The following is an 11,520-nucleotide window of genomic DNA, read 5'->3' as shown; positions in this document are numbered from 1 at the left end:
TGACGTGGAGTCTCTCCTTCTCCTCCTCTTCCGTGTCGGGAGGCCGAGGGAGACTGAGAGCCATGTGACGTTTAATCGCCTCCTTCCTACAACCGGTTAGGCATCTTCAGCGACAGAGGCGACTACAGGTTGGGTGGGCTACAGAAACCGGAGCCCACGGCTTTCATCCTCTGAGCTCTGCAAAAATCTGTTAGTCATAAGACTGCGGTAACAGCTGCCGTCATAATCATTGAACATTTAAATCACATGTGAGCTGTCATTGATTATTATTATTATTATTATTATTATTATTATTATTATTATTATTATAGGAGTGCACGATAATATAAATCTTACATCTACGTTCATTTAAAAAACTGTGTGACATGCACCGGCAAACCTGCTTGACAGACCTGGTAGTCACTGCTGGACACGGAGGAGGGGTGGACAGAGGTCTGACTGTCACTGTCCTGACTCTCTCCTGCTAGGGTAGGGTAGAAACAGGCAGGCTCACACGTGCTCCGGCGCACTTTCGCCCAGCTACAGAAAGTGTCGCCTTATTTATTTAGATTTCTGTAACATATACATAAATTATGCATCTCGAGAGCAACGCAGAAGACGTTCTGCTGCCTCTTTTTATAGCAAACACGTAGCTTCTGCCGATAAGAGGAAGCATTTTGTCTCCCTTGTCAGTTTCTACTATGTAGGCAGTACTCTTCAGAAGTACTATGACACTGCTCACAGGATTTCGCCTGCACTGCCTAACACATAGATGAATGCATGACAGATATGTATTTTTGAAAACTACACGCTCCTTGCATAATTGTAAAATCTTTGATCTTTGTGCAGTAGCGGTAATATTGAAATAATAACAGACATAACGAAAAAGTAACAACACAGATACAGACGCCACTTCTGAGCAGCCGGCCAGGCCTGCAGCTGGCACTGTGAGAGGCCCGGGTTCGAGCCTTCATCCAGCAGCGGGAGTGCAGGGTGTTTTTCCTCCCTGCGCTGGAGTTGAGCTACCCCGGGACTAGGTGCGCCCTGTTGCTCGGCCCCACTGTAGAATAACTACGATTCTCGGGACCGTGTACGTGAAACAGTGGGCAGGAACTGGCGGGTCTCGTTGTGCCGGGGATTGTCTCCTGGACACCTCTTCTTTTATTTTTCTTTCATCTGGGAGCAGCTGCAGGGGTGAACAGGTGGGCAGGGACTTCTTCTTCCGCTCTTTCCTACAACAGATAGTGCCGAGTGCTCACGGTGCCTTTTTGAAGAACTAGAAAGTAAACTGTACTCGCAAATAAAAATCTGCGCTTTAAAATGCAAGGGTTTGTTTTTGCGACCATTTACAACAACAGTGTTAGTGGCATTTACCAGATTTTTTAAAAAAACTAAATAATATAGAACAAATAAAGAAATCTAGATAAAGATAAAAAAAGGAGAAAAGACTAACAAGAATTAAAATCCTGACTAAACAGAAAACTGATTCTGCAGTGTTTATGCTCCACAAGTGAGCCTTACTTATTTTGCATGAAGATTTGGCCAATTCCGTACTCGCGGAAGATTATTGTGTCTGACTTTGTAGACCGGTTGCTCCTTTTTTAGCAAAGATGCCATGATCACCTTTGCCGAAAAGCGTCGTGTTCAGAGCCAATAAGGGGAAGCAGCCGTTCAGGAGGGCGATAAGGAAGGACTCTCGAGCCGAGATACGGAGGAAGACGTGGCAGAACTCGATACCAAAATACCCTGGAGATAAGGTGGAACAAACCTGAATCACAACACTTACTGGGGCTGATACCTGATAACTTCACCGTCTCCGACAAAAGATTATTTTTTCCTGCCCTGCAGTGGACTGGCTTCTCGTCCCGAGTGTCCTCCTCCCTTGCACATATTACTTGCTGGGATAGACTGCGGTACCAGCCCAACCCTGTATCGGATGAAGTGGTTAGAAAATGGTCGAATGTGTTATTTTTTCCTCCCTGAATTACAAAAGAGTGTACAGGGGAGTAATGGAAGACAAGTCATCTAGCTCATCTTGAATATTCTGCTCCATGTAACTTGTATCCCGGGATCTCGTTCGGTCGTGACTGTAGATGACCCCAGAGAAAGAAGTTGAGCAGCAGGTAAGGGTGTCTGTAAATTGTCCCTGTCTGTGAGTCATCCGATGGACTGTCCAGTGCATAGCCCCCTCAGTGAGCGCTGTGCTTCGCTGATAGGTTCCGTCTGGCCTAGCTCGTTTCCCTTAATATGCAGCTTTCTCACTTATTGTAAGATATCGTCATGCTTTAGCCGTTTAATATTTTAAATGCAAGTGATTTCATTCCTTCAACACCAAACGAATGATTAAAAAGTGTTATGCTCTTTTTGGCCAGAAGGAGGCACAGTTGAGGATCGCGTTAAATATAGTTCTGCACACCGCAACAAATTTCGTCTTCGAGCGAACTGGTTCTTCTTTTATTAAGGTATCTGTTCAGGTGCAGATAATTAGACTTGGGGCTGTTAATTTTTCTTCATTCTAGTCCCAAGGATATATTTTTTCACGATTATTTCCTGTTCAGTAGTCTTCACAATTACAGGTGTGAAGTGTTAGATATTGGAATTCCATTACATTGTCTTCCTACTAATATAAAATATTTTATCGTGAATAAAAAGTACATCATTTGATCTTTAGAGGACAATACATTATGGAATCAGGTGTTCTGTGGGTGAATTCAAGTTAATTATTTGTCACGAAAGTTTTTTTGTGTATTTTTACACCTCCCTTTAAGTGTGCACATTACGTGTTGATAAAATGCAATCATGACTCTTAGCCAAGTTACCTTACATTTGTGCGTTGAACTCTGACATATGACATGTGACGTGTGTCTGTAATTAAGACACTAAAGCGCAGTCCTGGCGCACGAACTATCAGCAACAAGAATACTTGTTCTTGTCTCCTGAAATAATACATAATCGCAGTTTGCATATAAAGAACATGATGCAAACTGAAATGTTAATGGTTTACCAGGTAAGCTGTCACTGTAACTGGTTCCAAAATTCGGCCCTGCTCCATTTGCCAATAACTTGGGCATCACTGGTAAATCAAAGTCCACAGACCTCATACACCTTGTGTTGTTATCCCGAAAATCTTTTGTAACTAATACAGGTGGCTATTAAGCACTCTTGTCAGATTCACATTTTTAACATACAATAAGCGGGATGTATATATATACATAATTAAATACATGATCTGCATTATGTTTCGTTCTATATAGTAACAATTTCACTGAAGTATATATCGAACTTCATTTATATACACACAATTTTTTGCTCGTCACACCTTATGGTCCACAATGAAATGTTTTGGGCAGAAACATAGTTCGGAAGGCACATGACTCTACCGGATTCTCTTGCCCAAAGTAGGGCGTTCCTAATTGTTGTCGTGTACCACCAATTCCATCCGGCCTTGGACAGGGTAATTAGCCAATCAGCGGCGGGGAAGCCCGGGCCCAGGTGCTGAAAGAACCAATGGCAGGCCGAGGCTGTTCAAACCGGGGCGTAGCAGCTTGCGGCTGGGCGATGAAACAAAAGAAACAATAAAAAAGGCTCCCGGAACACATTGATTCCCACTTCAACCGGCGCGGGCGCTTTTTAAGACTACTGTTACCGTCAAATAGGGAGAAATTCTGTAAATAAAATTTTATTTTTTTGCTTTATTTTAATATTTTTTTTAAACAAACAAAACCCCGAAGATAGTTTCGCCATGCCCAGCAGCACATCTTTGCTGGTTACCGAGGAGACAGAGTCCGAGCTCCCGCCGCTGGTGGTGGAAAGGTTTGCCGACGTAGGCCTCGATGATCACGGCCCGCAGAGCCGCTCGGAACCGCAGGAGGCCCCGCTGCACCCGGCCGCCCCTTTCGGCTTACTGGGCGCCGTGCTGGATCTGCAGCCCCTGTCGCGCCACCAGCCGGCGGAGGAAGAAGAGGAGGAGGGGGAAGAAGAGGAGGAAGAGGTCCTAGACGAGAGCGACTCCAGCGCGCTCCTCTCGCAGGCCCAGGTCGCCGGGCTGGGCTCGGTTATGCTCCCGGGCTTGGAGGCCCCCGAGACGGTAATGCTGTACGGTGGGGAGCTGGAGGACCCCCAGCCTCACGCGGTGCCCGGGATGATGATGATCCTGCCGCCGGGGTACGGGGAAGCCGGGTTCGAGGCCGAGACGCCGTCCTCGCTCCTGCGGAGGAGAAGCGTCAACACCACGGAGTGCGTGGAGGTGCCCAGCTCCGAGCACGTCGCGGAGATCGTCGGCAGGCAGGGTGAGCACTGCGCCGCACGTCGGGAAATCGGGTTTTCTAAATCACGACCGGCCGGTCAACTAACGATCGTGCCCCCCTCCTCTCTCCCCCCCCCCCCCCCAATGCTGGCTACCGTCCCGTCCTACAGAAACGCTCATGTCTGTAGACGGAACGGGAAGGTGTCTTGAAGCCTAAGCTCGTTGGTCGACCCTGCCCTCTTTTGTATATTTCCACACAATATTGGCGTGAAGGGCTCTTTTTCGGGGGGGGGGGTCGCCATTATTTGAATGTTTTTGAATCGACAACGATCACACTTTTCCAACGGCAGCTTTGTTTTGCGTTGCGCTCGGCCCGGATCGGGAGAGGGAGAGCTCCTGGGGTTTGGGGAGGGGGGAGAGGCGGCCAATTTCCTTGCCACAACGTGGCCGGCAGAGCCCTGTGTGTACAGCCTCTGAGGGGGTCTCTGGGAAGTCGACAAGAAAGTTGCTTCGCCTCTGTGAAGCCGAGAGTGGGGGGCAGGGTGTTCAACAGTACGCGAGTCTGCGCAGCCGGAACTGCCGAGACATTTGACCCGAAACTGCGGCGACGTCGATGTAGTGTCTTGTTTACAAACTGGAGAGAGGGGGGTTTCAGGCTGTCGCGGTTGTGTGCCTTTAAGTGGAATGAGCAGTCACCTAAAACCTGCTCGTGTTTCCACATTGTTAGGGTGAAGCGGAGTATTCCACCACGACGTTCTCACCTTTTCGGTATTTGGGGACTGTAGGGTAACGGTTTCCGGGAGTTGGATAATGGCTTTCAGTTAGGAAGCCCATTGTAGTTGGGGTTTTTTTTTTGTAACTTTGATAATTTACCGTAATATTTTGAACAGTCCTAGGATTCTGCTAAATGATGCTCAGGTACACTGAGCTGTCTGCTGAATGCATAGCTCACAAGGGCTGTTTATCAAACACTCGTTTTAAAAAGCTAAAGCAAATGATTTTAGCCACCTGACCTTGAAGGGCTGATAGTTTTGGTATCGCTACAGGTTAAGAAGCTGAAACCCCAGGTCCAGCAGTACTGATTCACACAGAGTTTGGACTGGAAGGTTGGAGTTACACATGGCAAGGAAATGACCTTATTGCCTTCAGAATGAGGCATCCAAACGTCTGGTGATGTGAAGCAGCCCTATGACATTGTAAAGATGCGGGCTTCTTAATGCATCTCTTTTGATCCAATAGAAATATTGCTCAGGATCTTGGTTTTGCAGATAAATGGAACTGTTCAACTCTGCATGCACATCCTGTTGGAAACTTTCTGTGGTGAAATATCTACTGCGTGACCTGGATTTATCCGATCATGCATCGCATTTCATTAGTGACTAGTGAGCAGGAAGGACCACTTCATGTCACAATTCTCGCGAGCTCACACTCTCATGAGAGTATTGAGACCAGGGGTTTTGCGACTTCATGGTGACTTGCAGTGCTTTCACAAAGTCCACGATTTTGTGCTTAATTTGTAACGTTTTTCGATGATGTCAATACATTTATTTTGTTACCAAGGTTTAATAAGCAGTCTGAGAAAATGGGACTGCGGTTCCCCTTGAATAACAAGTACAAGTTCATCTTTTAAGAACATGAACTCATTACTTCATTTTACATAAAATCCTTAAGCTCCCTTCTTCGGTGTCATGGTCTGTGCTTGGCGCTGTTAAATAGTGGAACTCCTGCAGAGGCGGCCACGCTCTTAATTCATGTTGCTGTTCTCTCTCAGGGTGCAAGATCAAGGCGCTGCGAGCCAAGACCAACACCTACATCAAGACCCCGGTGCGCGGGGAGCAGCCGGTGTTCGTGGTGACGGGGCGCAAGGAAGACGTAGCTATGGCCAAGAGGGAGATCCTGTCGGCCGCCGAGCACTTCTCTCTGATCCGGGCGTCCCGGAACAAAGCCGGGCCCCTGTCGGGAGGGCTGCCCGGCGCCCCTAACCTGCCGGGCCAGACCACCATCCAGGTGCGGGTGCCCTACAGGGTGGTGGGGCTTGTGGTGGGGCCCAAGGGTGCCACCATCAAGCGCATCCAGCAGCAGACACACACCTACATCGTGACGCCCAGCCGGGACAAGGAGCCCGTGTTCGAGGTGACGGGCATGCCAGAGAACGTGGACCGGGCCCGGGAGGAGATCGAGGCGCACATCGCCCTGCGCACCGGCAGCTACGTGGAGATGACGGGCGAGGAGAACGACTTCCACTACAACGGCACGGACGTGAGCTTCGATGGCGGCTGCAGCTCCTGGCTGCACTCCAACCCCGCCCCCCCTGGCGGGGGGGCCCGTGGCACGCGGATCACCTCCAACTACCGCAACGACAGCTCCAGCTCCCTGGGCAGCGGCTCCACCGATTCCTACTACGGGGGCGGCGGCGGCGGCCGCATGGCCGACTTCAGCCCCACCAGCCCCTTCAACGGCGGTGGGGGCAGCTTCTGGTTCGGGGAGGCCCTCCTGCCCCTGGGCTCCGAGGACTTGGGCGGGATGGAGTCTCCTGGCTTCGACCCCCTCGTGATGACGCCCCAGCAGGTCATCTGGAGCCCCTTTGAGCAGGGCACCGCCCTGTTTGACGGGAGGAGCCAGAGGCGAGAGAGCCAGCCCAGCACCCCCCGCCTGTCGCCCACCTTCCCGGACAGCCTGGAGCACCCGCTGGCCCGCCGGGTACAGAGCGATCCCCTCAGCACCCAGAGCTCCAAGTGCCAGATGTACCTCCCGGCCTTCTCCTCTTCCAGCGACAGCACCACCTCCAGCTCGCCGCCGGACTCGGCCAGCTCGGCGGGGCTGTACCGGGGCAGGCAGGACTGCATCAAGTGCATGGAGAGCGAGGTGATCGCCGCCCTGGTGCCCTGTGGCCACAACCTCTTCTGCATGGAGTGTGCCAACAGCATCTGTGAGAAGAGCAAACCGGTGTGCCCAGTTTGCCAGGTGCCCGTCACACAGGCCATCAGGCTCCTGAACATGTGAAGGCCCGGGCAGGCACGCAGGCTGGCTTGGTGTGTGTGCCTGTGGCTGTGTTGAGATCGGTTGGTTTCATTACAAATCGCCCTCCGGTCTCCTTATTTATGTGTCACTTCGAATGACTGTTAAAAAAACAATTAGGATTTAGGCTTAAGTTGTTGGTCATGTCATCAATACTTTCTCCCCAACTGATAGCTGCTAATGTCTACTTTCCATTGAGATGAAATATGATGTCTGCCTTTTTAGACTAAAATGAGGTACTAAGCCCACTGGGAACTAAAATGATGCCAGTTGCAATAGGAAACCTATGTAAATGTTTTTCAGTGTAAAAGCTCCCTAGTCCAGTCGTCCAAGTGGAGCCGTTTTCCCTGCAGCAGTGAGACACAGAACTCCGAACTGGATGCCTGAACACCTTTTAACTGCCTCTGATTACTGCCACACTTTTAGTTCCAGTTTACAACAACTTGTGCCTAAGCCTACTGCTAACAGTTTAAAGCTTGCGATCAGTTCACGCAGAAGGTATTCCTGAAATACAGTTCCCAATGCAGCGGTCTTGGGGACTGTATTTGTACAGTTAGAGACGAGGATCAACTTAACCTTGGCTGGCAGGGCACAGTCTGCCTGCCTCTGTTGGCAGAGGAGGGACTACTGGTCATTGCACACAATCATTGGTTTGCACTAATGGGGGGTATCACTGAAGAGGCTAAAAACATTCCATGTTTTTATTTCTCACCATTTAAAGTTTACTTGTTCGAACAGGCGGGGGAGCAGGAATTAAATTAAATGTTGCCCTGTATGTTTAGAATAATTTTACATATAAACCTAAGTATTTTCTGTTTCAAACCAAAAGAGCAGTTGTATAAACCCTATAGCACTGGATATCAAAGTAATCAACCAGCTCTGCTGTGGCTGCAGTCCTACAGGTCGTACAGATATGTTTTAATTACCATTATTTATCATCTACAGAAAAAGTCTTCAGCACAGTAACCTGATCAGGTAATTTATGTGGAGGCTTGAGATGCAATCCTGAAGTCACTATGAGCCCTGCAGGTCTTGGGCTGTGATGTGAATATGACCTGGCCCTAGAGAAGCCTTCCATGGGGTTTGAAGCCGCCTGCTTGCTTTCTTCGTTCCTGTTTTTTGCAGATGAAACGGGTTGAAGTTTCATTTTCAAAAGCAGTTCTGCCTCTTGCCATATCTCCTGGTAGGTGGCCTCGCTCTCCTTGGTTTCTGGGCTAATGTGTAAATGTGGGGGTGTCTTGGCAGGCCCACTATTCTCTAAAACAGGTGCTTTTATCTGTTGTGCTCCTCTTCTCAGCTTCCCTAGAAATGTGCAGACATGGCTTGTTCTACAGTGCCAAAGTATTCCTGGGTAGGGACAGTTTTTGGCTGCCCCAACTCAGACTATTCACACCAGTTCCTTTTGAAGTTAGTGTTCTATTTATTTTTTTGCATGTATTAGTTCATGTAAAGATTACACCTTGTTGTGGGAATTGACACTAAAGTTACAACTTACGTTTTCTGATTCAGTGTTCTTGTAGGGATCTCTGCCTGACCTGTTGGGTTGCCCCTGGTGGACCGTGTTCAGTAGTGAACATGTAGCACACTAAACATTGTGAGGTTTTCTTAAGCTGGATGAACAAAACTTTTATTGAGAGGTCCATCAGGGTTTTCTTCCAAGTCCTGACCTTTGCAAATCGATCCTCTGGCCTCTGTTGATCTACAGGGGTTTTCTGTAACCTGATCCTCGACACCTTTCCAGAGTTCCCAACTCTATCCATTTCTCCTTACATGGCAAGACGAGTGTTCATTCTCATATGTGGGGAAAACTGTTAAGCCCCAGATTGTCTCCACCATGCAGCGTGTGCGTGATCTGTACTTTAAAAGCTCGTGTTCTTTGCTGCAGTCATCACAGCAATGCAGTCTAGTGGATTTTCCTGCCAAATGTGTTCAACTCTTTCCCCTAGAAAAGCAGGTTGTGCTCAGACCATCAAGGTTAACATTGACTCCTGTCGTGTATTATAATTAAACAGGTATATATAGAGAATTTTATTTTTTATTTCCACTTGAAGTTACATTTCATATAAAAGGTTTACAAATAAGTTTTTATTTTTATTTCCAGTATGAGACTTGCCTTGATGGCACATTATGACGTAATGCATAACTTTAAAGCTAAATGCTTGTAGTATAGTTTGTCAGTATTGAAATCTAAGGCTCAGCTGCCGTCTTGTAGGTTAAGAACGAATGTTCACAAAGCATGTATTTTGTATTGTATTGCATTGTACACTGCAACTAAAAAAGCCAAGGAACTAACACATTAGGGGCGTGTACTATTTCTGTAAACCACAAACGTAAGAATGAAATACTGTACCAATAGTTTAGTATTTGCTAATTTTACTACACTTTTGTTATGTATATGTAGGGCAGTCATAGGGAGTATAAATCCAATATATTGAGTAAAGTTTAAAAAACATATATTTTATGATAAAGGGCCTTTAACTTATGTGGCCAAAGCACTGATATTATATATTTGCTGTAAAGAGAATTATAAGAGTTTTATTTTTCTGATATTAAAAGTTACTTAATAAAGACGGTTTCATTTTAAAAAAGAGTTTGTGTTTTATTGGTGGTGGTTGTACAGAGCTCAGTATGTATTTACTGACCAGTCCTTGACAGATACGGAGGTCTATGCAAGGAGGCCATTTCTCAAATAGCCTTGGGTACTGTAGCCCCAAGGTGCCCTGTCAAACTCCATTGGGATTTCAAATCCTTATACCAGACCTCCTAATTTTCTCTGTGGCTTATCTGGTGTTATGCAGAATATATATACATTATCTGAGTCATTTTCTTTTGATTTTATCTTTTTTTAAAAGAAGGGACTTTCCTCCTTGAATTTTCTTTGTCATCCCATTTTCAAGCAGCCATTCATTTCTGTAAAAAAGGGGGTTGTGGGTCACTGGAAAATTGCCAAGCCCCATTCTTGAATCTGGGTCTTTGGTGAAGTTTGGTGATAGGGGAGATGCCAAGCTAGAGATGGGCCAAGTGGCCTCCTTACATTTCTTTTTAATATGCTCAGTCCTTATTTAATCCACCCTGGAGGATGTTTTACAGGTTAAAGTACTGATTCCTAGTCCTGGTCTTGGAAGGATTGCCATCTAGTTTTCACTCCAGCTCTGTTCTCTGTTCGCTGGTTAATTGAGTTGAGTTTTCTGGCTGGAGTATATTTGCTTTCAGCAATGAGATTTGTAATTGGTATCAACTCTTATTTGAGTTTCAAAACTGCCCTTATTCAGGTGTGTTGCATGAAATGTAACAAAGGCCCTATTCAAAAGGGGGGAAAAAACGTATTTGGTGAAGTCTGATAGTGTTACTCTCACGCGTGTCTGTTCATCAAGTGATCCACTCAAGGTAAGGAGAGGCTGTGTAGAGTTTTATATGGAAATTTTATTGGAAAGTACTTTTTAAAGTATGCCATGACACTCAGGACTTACCAAAGAAATGTTAAATACAAGTCTAAACAAGCAGACGACTTAAGTCATCTGTTAATATTAGCGAGGTAGAGGTCACCTGGAATGAAAACCAGCAGACAGTGCTTGTGAAGGTGCTGATGGGACTTCTCAGGCTGTGTGCAGTTCAGTGGCCAGCCAATAGGTGGTGCTAGATATGCTTTGGTGTCCAGTACAGAACTGGGTCAGAAGTGATGCAATGGTTTCCTTAAATAGGAGATGCATTTAACTATGCTACTGCTTCATCGGAGATGCCATTACTACAAACATACTAAGGCTTATATGAAAGATCTTTCTTTCAGGGCCATTCCTTTTTCTTTGAGCAGAGATCCATTTATCAGTTTCTAGCTGTTTATCCAGTACAGGGTTGCAGGTAAGCAACAGACACAGGGCCAGACATGTCCATCACAGGGCCACATAGATACAGGCATGCACACTCACACCAGGGACAGTTTTCCCAGAAAACAATTAATCTTGTGGAATATCCTCAGCCTATGGAAGGAAAACTACACAAATGTGGGGAATTGTACAAACTCCATGCAGATAGTGTCCCAGGAATTTAACCCAGGTACCCCAGCACTGCCCCACCATGCTGCCCATCACTCTGTATTAAATCACATTTTCATTGTAAAACCAAACATTGCTTTTTTGATTGCTTACCTAACTTGTCTAAAAGATGTTAATGATGAAATTTCACTTCCTCTAGTTCAGTAGCTCCCTGCTGATCATAAAAATATCCTGTCTGTGCATCATGTATTTAAATCCAAAGTAAATTTTATTTCTAAACATCAC

At 46.6% G+C, this 11,520-nt stretch overlaps 1 protein-coding gene across 1 annotated transcript; it reads left to right on the top strand.

Moving 5' to 3' along the window:
• The first annotated feature begins 3,549 nt into the window (after positions 1-3,549).
• LOC148838154 (RNA-binding E3 ubiquitin-protein ligase MEX3C-like) lies at positions 3,550-9,831 on the top strand. The gene is made up of 2 exons (XM_088912173.1): positions 3,550-4,268; positions 5,997-9,831. Exons 1-2 carry the CDS (start codon positions 3,722-3,724, stop codon positions 7,226-7,228), a joined length of 1,779 nt encoding a protein of 592 aa, XP_088768299.1. The 5' UTR covers positions 3,550-3,721; the 3' UTR covers positions 7,229-9,831.
• Positions 9,832-11,520: the final 1,689 nt, after the last annotated feature.

The sequence above is a fragment of the Atractosteus spatula genome, chromosome 3 (genome assembly GCF_055471065.1).
Source record: "Atractosteus spatula isolate fAtrSpa1 chromosome 3, fAtrSpa1.hap1, whole genome shotgun sequence".
NCBI classification, from domain to species: Eukaryota; Metazoa; Chordata; class Actinopteri; order Semionotiformes; family Lepisosteidae; genus Atractosteus; species Atractosteus spatula.
The sequence above is the reverse complement of the archived record's forward strand: the minus strand, read 5'-3'. Positions and strand labels throughout refer to the sequence as shown.

Coding starts and splice junctions, on each gene's coding strand:
- LOC148838154 (XM_088912173.1), top strand. CDS start 3,722: ATGCCCAGCAGCACATCTTTGCTGGTTACCGAGGAGACAGAGTCCGAG. Junction 4,269..5,996: donor GGAGATCGTCGGCAGGCAGG/GTGAGCACTGCG, acceptor GTTCTCTCTCAG/GGTGCAAGATCAAGGCGCTG.